The 16,387-nt window shown below is 35.6% G+C and overlaps 1 protein-coding gene across 1 annotated transcript in view; it reads left to right on the top strand.

Annotated features, from left to right (window-relative positions):
- Ric1 (RIC1 homolog, RAB6A GEF complex partner 1) overlaps positions 1 to 16,387 on the top strand; it is a 107,617-nt gene that overhangs the window by 43,525 nt on the left and 47,705 nt on the right. The window contains 1 exon segment of the mRNA XM_053743299.1: positions 14,518 to 14,625. Within this exon segment, the coding sequence (XP_053599274.1) occupies positions 14,518 to 14,625 (108 nt within the window).

Here is a 16,387-nt window from a genome sequence, read left to right as displayed (position 1 = left end):
ATCTCTGGAACACCATAAAGGCAGTTCCAAGAGGGAAATTTATTTCATTGAGCTCATTCATTAAAAGAATAGGAAGTCAAATAAATAACCTAACATTACATCTCAAAGCCCTAGAAAAAGAACAAATTAACACCAAAAGCAGAAGATAGGAAATAATTAAAATCAGAGCTGATATCAATAAAATTGAAAAAAAATTTTAAAAAATTGACAAAAGATTGGTTCTTTGAAAAAATAAATAAAATTGATAAAACCTAGCCAAGCTAACAGACAGAAAGAAAAAACACAAATTACTACTGACATAATTTAACAGAAGCAATAATAAGATTAAACAAAGTGCTGCAGAATACAGGGAGATATGATTGGGGTGGAGGAATAGTTAAGTCTTCATGGTGAGGGGGCAGAATAACATGTTTTTGTTTCCTTTGTAATATACATGATCGGAAATTTACCCTTTTAAAATATACAGTTCACTGACATTAAGTACATTTGCAGTGTTATATGCAATCAATATCTAGTTCACATTACTCTAAACAGAAACCATGAACCTATTAAGCAGTCACTCCCTATTTCTACTCTAGTCTCTGAGCATGAATCTGTTTTCTCTCAATGAAATTGCCTGTTCTGGTTTGATCATATAAATATAATCACATACTATATTGCCTTTTGTATCTTGTTTCTTTAATTTAGTGTAATGTTTTCAAGGAGCATACATTTTTTTTTCATGTATGAATAATTCATTCCCTCATGGCTGAGTAATAATCTGTTGTGTGGATATACCACCTTGTATTTATTCATTATGTTCATCTGTTTTTCTGTTGGTGGACATTGAGGACGTTTCCATCTCTTGGCTATTATGAATAGTGCTACTATGAATGTTACTGTACAGTTTTTATTTGAACATTTGGTTTCAATCCTTGGGCATATAGCTGAGAGTAGAATTGCTAGACCATATGGCAAGTCTAAATTCAACATTTTTTAATTGATTCTTTTTAGTTATACATGACAGCAGAATCTGTTTTAACATAATAATGAAAGCATGGATTATATCATGTTCTAGTTCAGACCCCAGTACTTCTCCTTCCCCTCCCCATTTTAAGGAACCACCAAATTGTTTTCCTGCAAGCATTGTAAGAGGGTTTCAGTTTCTCTATACCATTACCACTTCTTCCTATTTTCTGTTTCTTTTTATGGCCATCCCAATGAATGTGAAGTAGTATCTTAATAGGATTTTGATTTATATTTGCCCAGAGACATTGATCATATTTCTTTGCTTATTGGCCATTTGACTATGTTCCCTAGATAAACTTCTAATGAAGTCATCTTTCTATGTTTATTTGGAATATTTATCTTTTTCCTTTTGTCACTTTTTGATAGTATATTTTGCACACAAATTTAATTTTGATGAAGTCAAATTTATCTGTATTTTCTCATTTCTTATGCTTTTGATGTTGTAAACAATTGCCAAGCCCAAGACCATGATGATTTACCTATATCAGAAGGAAAGAACACTGTACATGACATCCTACAATGTTGAGTTTTGTTTTCATTAGTTACAGAGTATAATTTATTTTCTTTTTTAATCCATTGTTATTTTAGAGTATATTGTTTAATTCCCACAAATTTGTGCATTGTCCAGTTTTTCTTCTGTTACTGAGGATTCTAGTTTCATTCCACTGTGGTTAATGAAGATTCTTTGAATGATTTCAGTTTTTTGAGATTTATTAAGACTTTTTTGCAGCTTAATATATGTTGTATCCTGAAGAATACAGGATGTATACTTGAGAAGAATGTGTATTATGCTGTTGTTAAGTATTTGATCTAAGTGAGTTATAGTGTTTTTCAAATTCTGTTTCCTGTTTGACCATCTTTCTTGTCTGACCAATTATTAAAAGTGGAATATTGGAGTCTTCAAGTATTATTTATAGAACTGCCTATTTTTCTTCAAAATGTCAGTGTTCATTTCATATGTTGTGGTGCTCTATTGTTAGAGGCATATCTGTTTATAATTATGATACCTACTTACTGGATTGACATTTTATCGTTGTAAAAATTCCCTGTCTCTCCTGACAGTTTTTGACTTAAAGTCTGTTTTTTCTGATAATACTGTAGCTATCCTGTCTTGGTTACTATCTGCGTGGAATATCCTTTTCCATCCTTTGACTTTCAGCCTATTTATGTCTTTTGATCTAAAGTGAATTCTTTTAGACAACTTGTAAGTGTAATCATTTTTTAAAACCCCATTCTGACAGTGTTTGTCTTTTAATTGTAACTTTTAATCTGTTTAAATATAAAGTTATTACTGATAGGGAAAGATGTCAGCCCCTTTGCTATTTTTTTTTTTTTTTTTTTTTTTAATATCTCTTACTGTTTTTGTTCTGGGTTCCTCCATGATGGCCTTCTTTTTGTTTGATTTTTTGCAGTGTAACATGTTTCTTCCTTTCTCATTTTCTTTCCTGCGTGTATTTGTTTTTGTTAGTTACTTGGGTATTACAATTAAAATGTTACATCTAGAGGGGTTCAAGATGGCGGACTAGAGGGCGGCTGCATTTCATGTTGCTCAAGTGCTCAAGATTCAAAAGAGGAGATAGTGACTTGGGACCAACTCAAAGCCGCAGGGTGAGTTTCTCCCATAGGGGAGGCGTCCTGGATGGGGCAGTAGCCCCGGAATGCAGAGAACTTTGTGAAGTAGAGTGACTCGGCGGGACGCCCCTCCCCCGCCGGAGCGGTAAAAACGGACAGCGAAGCGGAGCGAAAAATGGCGGATTGAAGTTTCCAGGACCGTGGGCAGATTCTCTAACCTAAGGAGACTCGTCTGCGAAGGGTGAGGCTCCAAAGCCCAGGAGGGAGGTCCGGGCCCCTGGGAACCTTGCCTGCGAAGGCTGCCCTGCCCAGGCGGCAAGTCACACCTCCCCCGCTGGAGCAGTGAACTCAGAAAGCGGGGAACTTTGCAAAGGAGGTTGTGCGACACACCGCTTGGTTTTGAAGCGATCTGCCAGGGCTCCAGCAGCTGCCAGAGAAAGAGTGGGGCGGCGAGTTGTTTGGATCCAGCAACCGCCTGAGCAACGGGGAGGGGGCTGCCCAGAGGAGGTGGAGGTACGCAGTGAGTGGCTTGGTCTCTAAGCGCCCACACAGAGCACCGAGTGGCTGCCTGGAGGAAGAGACGAGCGACGGGTCACTGGGGCTTGGAACATATGTACGAGGCTCCAAGTGACTGGTCAGAGGGCGCGTCGCATAGCCAGGCGATTAGGTGCATAGCAAGGTCCGGTCCAGGGACCTAGGCACCTTTTCTTGAATGAACTACACAGAGACAAGCTGAGGGGCGAAGTGAAGGTTCCAGGACTACGGGCAGCTTCTCTAAGAAGGGACAACCTAAGGAGACTCGTCTACGAAGGGTGAGGCTCCCAGGCCCAGGAGAGCTACACAGAGACCAGCTGAGGGGGGGGAGCGAAGGTTCCAGGACTGCGGGCAGCTTCTCTGAGGAGGGGCCACCTAAGGAGACTCGTCTGCGAAGGGCAGGGCTCCCAAGCCCAGGAGGTAGGTCCAGGCCCCTGGAAACGTTGCTTGGGAAGGCTGCCCTGCCCAGGCGGTAGTTGTGGACTGAGGGGAACCTCTAGGAGGGGAACGGACTAGCGAGACCTCCCCACCGGGTGGGTCTTCCCCGCCGAGTGAGGTTTTCCCACAAAGACGGTAAAACCAGAGACACAGGCCCAAACAGGCATTGCCTCAGCCTGCAGTCTAATTCCCCTTTGGATGACCATTGGTCAATAAGTAGAGGCACCTCTGCCCTCTAGCAAGGAATATACCCCACCTGAAGACCACCACCCGTAGAGAGGCAGCTACCTAGGGGAACACCGAAGTATCAACTTCCTCTAAGACTTCAGGCTACTGAAGGATAAGAGGGAATACACTAGCAATCTTCAGGGACATTATAAGTCAATAGAGGAAATCTGCAACATCTCTGCAGTCCACTGATACCTGAACAATATGAGAAAACAAGGGAAGAAAATGCCTCAAACAAATCTGGATATTATATCAATAAAATCCAATGACAGCATGGCAGAAGAAATGTCAGAAAGGGAGTTCAGAATGTACATAATCAACATGATAAGGGAAGCAAACGATGAAATGAAAGAGCAAATGCAGGCATTGAATGAACGCACCAGTAGACAGTTAAAAGAGCAAATACAGGAAGCAAAAGACCATTTCAATAAAGAGTTAGAGATATTGAAAAAGACCAAACAGAAATCCTTGAAATGAAGGAAACAATAAACCAAATTAAGAACTCCATAGAAAGCACAACCAATAGGATAGAACACCTGGAAGACAGAACCTCAGATATTGAAGACAAAATATTTAACCTCGAAAACAAAGTCGAACAAACAGAGAAGATGGTAAGAAATCATGAACAGAATCTCCAAGAACTATGGGATATCATGAAAAGGCCAAATTTGAGAATTATTGGGATTGAGGAAGGCTTAGAGAAACAAACCAAAGGAATGAACAACCTATTCAATGAGATAATTTCAGAAAATTTCCCAAATCTGAAGAATGAAATGGAAAATCAAGTTCAAGAGGCTTACAGGACTCCAAATACACAAAATTACAACAGACCCACACCAAGGCACATTATAATGAAAATACCTAACATACAAAATAAAGACAGAATCTTAAAGGCTGTGAGAGAAAAGAACCAAATTACATTCAGGGGGAAGCCAATACGGATATCAGCAGATTTTTCAATCCAGACCCTAAAAGCTAGAAGGGCCTGGAATAACATTTTTCAAGCCCTAAAAGAAAATGGATGCCAACCAAGAATCTTATACCCAGCAAAACTTACCTTCAGATTTGACGACGAAATAAAATCCTTCCATGATAAACAAAAGCTAAAAGAATATACAAAAAGAAAGCCAGCATTACAGAACATTCTCAGCAAAATATTCCATGAAGAAGAGATGAAAAACAAAGAAGCAAATCAGCAAAGGGAGGAGATATCCTAAAGGAACTCTCAAATAAAGAGGAACCAAGTCGTGTCAAAAATAAGCAAATAAATGAATAAAATGAGTCAAATGACCGGGAATACAAATCATATCTCAATAATAACCCTGAATATTAATGGCCTGAATTCATCAATCAAAAGACATAGACTGGCAGATTGGATAAAAAAGAAACATCCAACAATATGTTGCCTGCAAGAGACTCATCTCTTAGAAAGAGATACCCATAGACTAAAGGTGAAAGGATGGGAAGAAACTTACCATGCACATGGACCCAGCAAAAAAGCTGGAGTATCCATCCTCATTTCAGATAAAGTGGACTTCAAGCCAAAGTTAATCAGAAGGGATAAAGAAGGACATTTCATAATGCTTAAGGGAACCATAAATCAGCAAGACATAACAATCATAAATATCTATGCCCCAAACAGTGGCTCACCCATGTATGTCAAACAAATCCTTCTCAATCTCAGAAACCAAATAGACCACAATACAATAATACTAGGTGATTTTAACACGCCTCTCTCACCACTGGACAGATCTTCCAAACAAAAATTGAACAAAGAAACCATAGATCTCAATAACAAAATCAATAATTTAGACTTAACAGACATTTATAGAATATACCATCCAACGAAGAGTGAATACACTTTCTTCTCAGCAGCACATGGATCCTTCTCTAAAATAGACCATATATTATGCCACAAAGCTAATGTTAGCAAATACAAGAAGATAGAGACACTTCCTTGTATTTTATCAGACCATAATGGATTGAAACTAGAAATAAATGAAAGAGCAAAAAACAGAAATTACTCCAATACCTGGAGATTAAACAATATGCTATTATATGAGGAATGGATAACAGAAGATATTAGGAAGGAAATTAAAAAATTCTTAGAGGTAAATGAGAACAAAGAAACATCGTATCAAAATCTCTGGGACACTATGAAAGCGGTACTTAGAGGAAGATTTATTTCATGGAGCGCATTTAATAAAAGAAGTAAAACTCAAAAAATAAATGACCTAACACTACAGCTCAAAGCCCTAGAAAAAGAAGAACAGACCAACACCAAAAGTAGTAGAAGACAGGAAATAGTTAAACTCAGAGCTGAAATCAACGAAATTGAAACGAAAGAAACAATACAAAAAATTGACAAAATAAATAGTTGGTTCTTTGAAAAAATAAACAAAATTGATAAACCTTTAGCCACACTAACAAAGAGAAGACGAGAGAAAACCCAAATCACCAAAATTCAGAATGAACAAGGAAATATCACAACAGACACGATTGAAATACAAAACATAATTAGAAGCTATTTTGAAAATCTATATTCCAACAAAATAGAAAATTTCGAAGATATCAACAAGTTTCTAGAGACCTATGAATTGCCTAAACTAAACGAGAAGGACATACACAATTTAAATAGACCAATTTCAAGTAATGAAATAGAAGAAGTCATCAAAAGCCTACCAACAAAGAAAAGTCCAGGACCTGATGGTTTCTCAGCCGAGTTCTACAAAACCTTTAAAGAAGAGCTCATTCCAATACTTTTCAAAGTATTCCATGAAATAGAAGAGGAGGGAACCCTCCCAAACTCATTCTACGAAGCCAATATCACCCTGATACCTAAACCAGACAGAGACACATCGAGGAAAGAAAATTTCAGACCAATTTCCTTAATGAACATCGACGCAAAAATTCTCAACAAAATTTTAGCAAATCGCATACAAAAATGTATTAAAAAGATAGTGCATCATGATCAAGTGGGTTTCATCCCAGGGATGCAAGGTTGGTTCAACATCAGGAAATCAATAAATGTAATTCACCATATCAATAGACTTAAAGTCAAGAATCACATGATTATTTCAATAGATGCAGAAAAAGCATTTGATAAAATACAGCACCCCTTCATGCTCAAAACACTAGAAAAAATAGGGATAGTGGGAACGTTCCTTAACATTGTAAAGGCCATCTATGCTAAGCCCATGGCTAATATTATTCTTAATGGTGAAAAACTGAAAGCATTCCCCCTAAAATCTGGAACAAGGCAGGGATGCCCTCTCTCACCACTCCTATTCAATATCGTCCTTGAAACTCTAGCCAGAGCAATTAGACAGACCAAAGAAATTAAAGGGATACGAATTGGAAAAGAAGAACTCAAACTATCCCTATTTGCTGATGATATGATTATATACTTAGAGGAACCAGGAAATTCCACCAGAAAACTCTTAGAACTCATAAGTGAATTCAGTAAAGTAGCAGGATACAAGATCAATGCTCATAAATCCAATGCATTTTTATACATAAGTGATGAATCTTCAGAAAGAGAAGTTAGGAAAACTACTCCATTCACAATAGCCTTGAAAAAAATAAAACACTTGGGAATCAATCTCACAAAAGAGGTGAAAGACCTCTACAATGAGAACTACAGAACACTAAAGAAAGAAATTAAAGAACACCTTAGAAGATGGAAAGATCTCCCATGTTCCTGGATAGGCAGAATTAATATTGTCAAAATGGCCATACTACCAAAAGTGCTATACAGATTCAATGCAATTCCAATTAAAATCCCAACGATGTACCTTACAGAAGTAGAACAAGCAATCATGAAATTCATCTGGAAGAATAAGAAACCCAGAATTGCTAAAGCAATCCTTCGCAGGAAAAATGAAGCAGGGGGTATTGCAATACCTGAACTTCAACTGTACTACAAAGCAATAGTAACAAAAACGGCATGGTATTGGTACCAAAATAGACAGGTAGATCAATGGTACAGAATAGAGGACACGGACACAAACCCAAACAAATATAATTTACTCATACTAGACAAAGGGGCCAAAAATATGCAATGGAGAAAAGATAGCCTCTTCAATAAATGGTGCTGGGAAAATTGGAAATCCATATGCAACAGAATGAAACTAAACCCATATCTCTCACCGTGCACAAAACTAAACTCAAAATGGATTAAGGACCTCGGAATCAGACCAGAGACCCTGCATCTTATAGAAGAAAAAGTAGGTCCAGATCTTCAACATGTCGGCTTAGGACCAGACTTTCTCAACAGGACTCCCATAGCACAAGAAATAAAAGCAAGAATCAACAACTGGGATAGATTCAAACTAAAAAGCTTTCTCTCAGCAAAGGAAACTATCAGCAATGTGAAGAAAGAGCCTACAGAGTGGGAGAAAATCTTTGCCAATCACACTTCAGATAGAGCACTAATCTCCAGAATCTATAAAGAACTCAAAAAACTCAACACCAAGACTACAAATAATCCAATCGACAAATGGTCTAAGGAAATGAACAGACACTTCACAGAAGAAGACCTACAAACAATCAAGAAACATATGGAAAAATGTTCAACATCTCTAGTAATAAAAGAAATGCAAATCAAAACCACCCTAAGATTCCATCTCACCCCAATCAGAATGGCGATTATCAAGAACACAAGCAACAACAGGTGTTGGCGAGGATGTGGGGAAAAAGGTACACTCATACATTGCTGGTGGGGTTGCAAATTAGTGCAACCACTCTGGAAGGCAGTATGGAGATTCCTTAAAAAACTTGGAATGGAACTACCATTTGACCCAGCTATCCCACTCCTTGGCCTATACCCAAAGGACTTAAAATCAGCATACTACAGAGATACAGCCACATCAATGTTCATTGCTGCTCAATTCACCATAGCCAGATTGTGGAACCAACCTAGATGCCCTTCAGTTGATGAATGGATAAAGAAATTGTGGCATATATATACAATGGAATATTACTCAGCCATAAAGAATGATAAAATTATGGCATTTGCAAGCAAATGGACGAAATTGGAGAATATCATGCTAAGTGAGATAAGCCAATCTCAAAAAACCAAAGGAAGAATGATCTCGCTGATAAGTGGATGATGATACATAATGGGGCGTGGGAGGGGTTAGTTTTAGGGTTAGAGTGAGGGTTAGGGAGGGGGGCAAGAATGGGGGAAGGAAGGACTGTATAGAGGGAAAAGAGGGATGGGAGGGGTGGGGGGAAGGGGAAAAAAATAACAGAATGAATCAACCAACATCATCCTATGTAAACGTATGATTACACAAATGGTGTGCCTTTACTCTATGTACAAACAGAGAAAGAACATGTATCCCATTTGTTCACAATTAAAAAAAAAAAAAAGTTACATCTACCCCAGCCTAGTTTGAATTAATATCAATTTATCTTCAATCATTACCAAAACTGTGTTCCTCCATGCCTCCTCTTTTAGATTGTTATTGTCACAAATTTCAAATTCATGTACTGTGTGATTAACAACAGATTTATAATTTTTGTTTTATGCATTTGTTAAATCATATAGGGAAAAAGGGATCATATAGGACTAAAAATATAACACTACCAGCTTTTATATCGTATACCAGCTTTTATTTGTAGTTAACATTTTTCAGTAGTCTTATATTTTCACCTGGCTTTGAGTTGTTGTCTCTTGTCCTTTCACTTCAGCCAGAAGGACTTTCTTTAGCATTTCTTGTTGTTCAAGTCTACTTATGTCAAATTCCCTCAACTTTTTTTAAATCTGGAAATCTCTTGTTTCTCCTTTATTTTTGAAGAGTGCAATTCTTCATCATTTTTTTCTTTCTGCACATGAAATATGTCATCCCAGTACCTTCTGGTCTCCATAGTACTTGATGAGAAATTGAGTGTTAATCTTACTGAGAATCCCTTCTATGTGAAGAATCACTTCTGTTAATGCTCTGCAGATTTATCTTTTGATAGTCAAATATAATGTGTCTCACTGTGGATCTTTTCAACTTTATTCTTCCTTGGAGTTTGTTGAGTTTTTCTGGACACTAACATTCATGTCTTAAACTTAGAAAGCTTTCAACTGTTAGTTCTTCAAATATTCTTCCTATTCTTTTCTTTCTCTTTCCCTACCTTTGGGACTCCCATTATACATATGTTGGTATACATGAGGTTGTCCCAAGTCTATTAAGCTGTGTTAATTTTTCTTCATTCTTTTCTTCTACATCTCAGACAACATAGCTTATAAAATCACTCATGTAGAATTGTCACAAACTGTTAACTTGGTGTTTTGTTTTGTTTGCAATACTGGGGATTAAACCCAGGGCCTCATGCATGCTAGGCAAGTACTCTACCACTGAGCTGTATCCTCAGCCCTTTTTATTTTATTTTGAGACCGTCTTACTAAGTTGCTCAGACTGGCAACTTGCAGTCCTCCTTCAGCTTCCTTAGTGGCTGTGATTACAGGCATATGTTTCCAGCAGGTTTTACTGGAAAAAAATCTAGCAGCTTTCAGTTATTTGATTTAGTGTGCTGTGTCAGTCAGCCTAATCTAAATTCCTGTCGCAGAGTTTAAAAACAACATGTTGTACAGAATATCTGCTCGTAAATCATCTACTCATAAGGAATACAAATCCTTTATTCTTATATTTTAGACCAAAGTAAGTTATGGGGCCATCCCTAATTTTGAGTAGGCAGGTAACCACCATATTTCTCTGTGCCCAAATGTGGAAAACATAACTATCTCCTAATCTACAATCTCCACTCGCTCTCCTATTTCATCCCCATCCATTCTTTAGCATTTATCTCCTTATTTCTTTGTGTAAACAAAGGTTATCACATTTATTACCTTAACTATAATTTCCATTTGCTTAGAACCTGGTATTGAAGCTACATACTCAGTTGTCAGCTCTTTTACTTTTAACTCTGTGACCATAAAATTCTCAGTGTTTCTAAGTTTCAGGTTTTTCTCTGGAAAAATTAAGATAATAAAGCTTATCTCAAAAGATTATAAATGATTGGTTGAGATAATGTGTCTAGAATATTTTGTACACCATTTCATACATAGTAAATTCTTGAGTTATTACTATTTTCTTAGCCTTTAGTGACTTTCATAATCTCACTTTAACTTATCCTTCCAGTTTCACCTTTATCTTCTTTGACTCTCTTCTAACCATTTGATGGCTTTATTTTATTTATAGTTTATTGATAAACTATAATAGTATTTTTATTATACATATATACATATACATAATATATATATATATTTTATATATATACACTTTTTTTTTTTTTTTGGTACCAAGAATTGAACCCAGAAGCATTTAACCAGTGAACCACATTCCCAGCCCTTTTATAATTTTTTATTTTGAGACAGGGTCTCAAAATTGGTTAGAGCCTTGCTAAGTTGCTGAGGCTGGCTTTGAACTTGTTATCCTCCTGCCTCAGCTTCCCAAGCTGCTGGGATTATAGGCACACCCTAATGCGTCCAGCTGTTAATGTTATTACTATTATTATTATTATTATTATTATTTTGGTTATAGATGAACACAATACCTTTATTTTTTTATGTGGTGCTGAGACTTGAACCCAGTGCCTCACAGGTGCCAGGTGAGTGCCCTACCACTAAGCTATAACCCCGGCCCCTCCCCTGTTAATGTTATTTTTTATTTTGCTGAATTTTAGATTATTTAGAAGATAGAATAGAAATTTTTCTATGAAATTTCCTTCTGATTTTGTAAGAGAAGTCATTAAGAAATCAGGATTTAAATTTTATTTAGAAGTTTTATAATTCTTCAACTCTAATAAATTAAAGTATTTATATAAAGAAAAATGGAGACTTTCCTGTTTTAAGATAGGTATTGAGGTAATTTTCTCTTGAAAATTTGAAATATTTCTTTCTTTAATGACCTAAAAATTAGAAGAGAAAATGTAAATGACTTAGAAAGACTTACAAAACCTGAGGGCTTAAGTGTTGGATACAGACAGAAATCACTTTGCTTTATTCATACACCCAAAAAAGCTCAGGAGTTAGATGGACGAGTAAGTACCAAAGAATTTAAGAGTAAGGTAGGGGCCATAGAGATATTGCTTTAAAAATCCAAATACGGGAAAAGGACCCTTTGTTTTCATCACATGGTGGCCAAGAAGTACATTGTCTGTTTGAACCAGAGGAATTCCAATCACAGAGTAGGATAAGTGTGAGGCACTGAACTAAGATCAGGATTAAGTGCTTGGCTTCAGATGTCTGTCTTTCATGCCTAAATATCGTAGGCATAATTGAGAGATCTTTCCTATAGAAATTGAACTACTCCAGAAAAGCTAATTAACAGGTACAAGTATTTGAAGTCCTCAGCAAAAAAAACTAGCTGGCCATTACTCTGAAGCCCACCAGTTGGCAAGCCCATCCTAAACGCACAGAGCATTATTGTTAGCTTTTTAATGTTAATGCTTTAAATAGGAAAAACCAACCAAGAATTGTTAGCTGTCTTAGGAAAGTTTCCAATGTCAAAGAGGGATACATAACAGAAAGCCAGGGGTGGGGGTGTTTAAAAGGAACACACATTGCAGGAAACAAAAGTACTTAAAGGAAATGAAAATTCCTTATACCAGACAGATATTGCCTAATGAAACAAAACAGAATGCCCTAAGAAGAAAAAGGGGAGAGCAACTGAGAAAATTTGTGGGATAACCCTAGAAATGAAATGATGTACCCCATTTGTGTACAATGAATCAAAATGCAGTCTGTAAAAATAAAAAAATAAAAAGAAATCCAAAAAAAAAAAAATTCAGTGAAAGCATGAAGCAGTTGAAAGACTCTCTCTAGACATAGAATGTGAAACAAAATAAGAGAGGAAAGAAAAAGAGGTTGGTAAGAGACTCAATATCTAACCAAACAAGAGTTCCAGAAAGAGATGACAGAAAACAAAGAACCTTAAGGAAACAAAACATGTAAATTTTCTAAAACTAAAGACATCATTGGCTTGAACAGGTCAAGTGCCCAGCACAGTGATAGAAATTCACATACTTGTGTAAAGTACATCATTCTGAAAATTCAGAACAGTTAGTAAGAAGATCCTAAGGACTTCGAGATAGGAAGAGGGAAAAAAAGGATAGTCTGTGAATAAAAACATCATTTAAAATGCTAAGGGAAATATATTGGCTTGAGCTTTTGTTAAAAAATTTGTAAAAATATACACTAGAAAGAACAATGTAATGAAAACCCATGTGTTCATCTCCCAGATTCAAGTTATCAACTTCAACCTTTCCTCTATGCACAGCACACTTTAAAAATTTTAAAGCAAATTCCAGGTACTTTATCATTTTACTACTAAATGCTTCAATTTTTTCTGTAACATATTTTAAAGAAACAAAGTCACACTTATTACACCTAAAAATTAGCAATTTATTAATATCAAATACTTAGTTTTTTGTTTCATTTTCTCTAACTCAAAGCTGTGTTTAGGAATTGACTTATTCTAATGAGAATCTACTGCATTTAATAGATATGTCTTAAATTTCCACTAAGAGAAGACTACTACTTTGTATATATATATTTTTCTTTTTCACAAGCCACCTATCACTATTTGAATTTTAAGGTCGGTCTCTGTATTACTTTGAAAAATACAGATTAACCTTAAAACTAGTATACTTGGAGAATGTCTCAGGAAATTTACCAGAATGTGTGATTAACAGTTTAACTACTACCCATTTTCATTTTAGAGACTTTCATATTGATCAAACATATTAGTTGAACATGAACTCGTGTAGCTTTCAACTGGCTCAGCCTTTCAGACATAGAAAGAAACAGATATTCCACATTGTTGCAGTAGCAGGACAAGGTAGCAAAAACCCAACACCAAACATATATGAAAAATAGACCAGAAATAAAAAGCAAACAAGAAAGGTTTTTGAGCAACAAAATTTGCACAAAGCCAGGAACCTTAAAAGCCATTGGACCTGTTCAATGTTTGCATGTAATTTTAAGAGTACAGGATTATAGGTGACTGGAAAGGAAGAAAGGTGATTTCAGCAGGCTAATTATTGCCAAGATTGATAGCCAACAATAAAAAAAGGGACAGATTCCATTTAATCCCAAAACAGGCTTTGAGGAAGAAAAGTAGTCTAGTGAATAGTAGCCTACTTCTCTGCCATGTGGAGATAAAGAATCCAAATCAACTCTTGTACTCCTTTTCAGCGGGGTATGTGGCATTTTGGTTACGTTGGCATTGACTTAGCCACTGTGGTGCAACCATTTAACACCCATGGATTTTTTTAAAATTTAGCTACTTTGCTTTTTATTATTATCAAGTAATTTTTGAAACATCTAATTTTGTTCCTGAATCTGACCTTAGTTCTAATATAAACCAAAAGAACAGGAATCAAAAGTGAAATTAGATGAAGTAAGTAAGATTAGATGAAGTAAGATTAGATTAGATGAAGTAACAATTTGGACCCCTTGAAACATTCACTATATATGGAATAATACATTTCTTCCATTGTTTTCCAGCCCACAAAATTCTCATAGTCATTTTAAACAAAATGTCTGTTGGTTCTCTTGAGACTTCACTTTTAAGTGCCCCACAGACTAGAATCTTGTTTCCAGTTAACAAATAGATACTTCTACTGCAATAGAATTTGCTTGTTTTTCATTTGAAAATCGAAGGGATGAACACCTTTATGTTTGTTTCTTTGGGTGTAAATTAACCACAATCTTTCTCTTTAATCCTATGCTGTTTCTTTTAGAGGAAGTCCACAAATGAAGGGGACACCCCATTTTAAGGAAGAACACTGTGCTCCAGCATTAAATTTAGAGATGAGGAAAATATTGGATTTACAAGCACCCATCATGAGGTAGAGTGCTTTGATTAAATTTGGCATTTTGTGATGACAGTAGACAATGTAGCTGGTTAATCACATGACCAATAAGAAAATTGCTTTCATTTCTTAAAATTCAAGAGAATTTTTAGTTCTGGAAATGCTTGTCTAAGACATTTGAAATTTCACAAATAGTACATTATTTTACCTGTTGTAATAAAACTCATAAATTGGGTAAATTTACTTTGCAATTTGTAGTTTTTTGATAAGGTCTAGAATTGTTTGACTCAATAATATAATCCATATTCCTCAAAAAGATACTGATAAAAATCATATCAGTAAGTAATCATAAGTTGAGGAAAAGAGAAAATATCTGATTTCAAAGCCTTTATAGGTTTCTGGGAAATATATTTACATTTAGAAGAAAATTAAACTTTCTGATCCAAGTATGAATAAAGGTTTTATGACAAGGCAGACAGAATACCAAAAATTTATTTTTACATCTATTTTTGAAATAGGTGATCTTACTTATAATTTGACATTATTTCTTAAATTGCTTCTTGTTTGACATTTTAGCTGCAACTTAGTTTAGCTGCAATTGTTTCCATTGTGTAAATGTTAATATTTTTAAGTAATATGTGGCTGTGAAAACAATGAGGATATTCTTTACTGAAAAAGACTTTCCAAATATATTGGTGAGTGACAAAAACCAAGGTGTATATAATAATACTGTTAGTTTCTAAAGAGGAGATGGTAGTATTAGAATATTTATTGTTCTAGAAGAATGCATAAGGGACTGGGGATAAGAACTGAGTAGCCTGGGGACAGTTTTGAAAGATTTTTTTACTATATACTTTTTAAAAATATTGAACTATATGAATATAGTATGAATGTATTGAACTATACAAATGTAATACTTATTTTTTGAAAGATCCTCTTGATTCACAGTTCTGATAAAAGGGCTTCTTTCACTATTTCTCTTATTAGAATAGAATAACACTGGAACATATTACATAAAAATTTTATGTAAGTGGTGCGTTGTTGTATTTGCCTTGTTTAGTGTGTCTTTTTTATATTCTCAGAAAAGAATGCTGTCATTTTTTAAAATGTGATCAGTGTCACAAAAGATTTGAGTTCAGGATAATCATCACCTTGGTCAATAGGTTACTCATCACTTAAGATTTTATTTATTTCAGCATTGAAATCCTTTTCAAGAATGTAACTTGATGTGGAATGAATTTTTTGAGGGGTCAGGGGAAGATTACTGTTTTATTGCATTAGAAAAAAACATTAGCAATGATGATTATAATTTATTTCAGTACAGTTTAGAAAAAAGGTGGTACTGTAAAATAGTTACAGTATAGCTTTCTTTGACAATGATCATCGTAAAATTTGGAAGAAATTTCTCTTTTCAGGATAGATTATTAGGTAGAAGGAATTTTGAACTTATGGGTACCAAGCAAAGTAAAACTACCAACTTGGCTTTCTACTTCTGCTTGGTGGTAAAACCTGTTTGGTGCATGGAAATAGGATAGAAAAAGAGCCTTTAAAAAAAGAATTTGTAGGTTTGGTGTGAGTGGGTAGATCCTGTGCTTAACAAATGCATGGCCCTGTTTTCAATACTAAACAGCACCAAAGGGAAAAAAGAATTTCTGCCACTTGTGCAAGTTTAAACCTATCAAGTGCTAGGTTCTACAAATTTAGGTGGTTGGAATTCTCTAAGTTTTCTCTAAAAATTCCAATAAAATGATTGCATTTTAGAGCAATGCTTTTAGCACCTGTAATACATATTTGCTGG

Source organism: Sciurus carolinensis, chromosome 14, assembly GCF_902686445.1.
Source record: "Sciurus carolinensis chromosome 14, mSciCar1.2, whole genome shotgun sequence".
NCBI lineage: Eukaryota > Metazoa > Chordata > Mammalia > Rodentia > Sciuridae > Sciurus > Sciurus carolinensis.
This window is presented reverse-complemented; position numbering and strand designations above follow the sequence as displayed.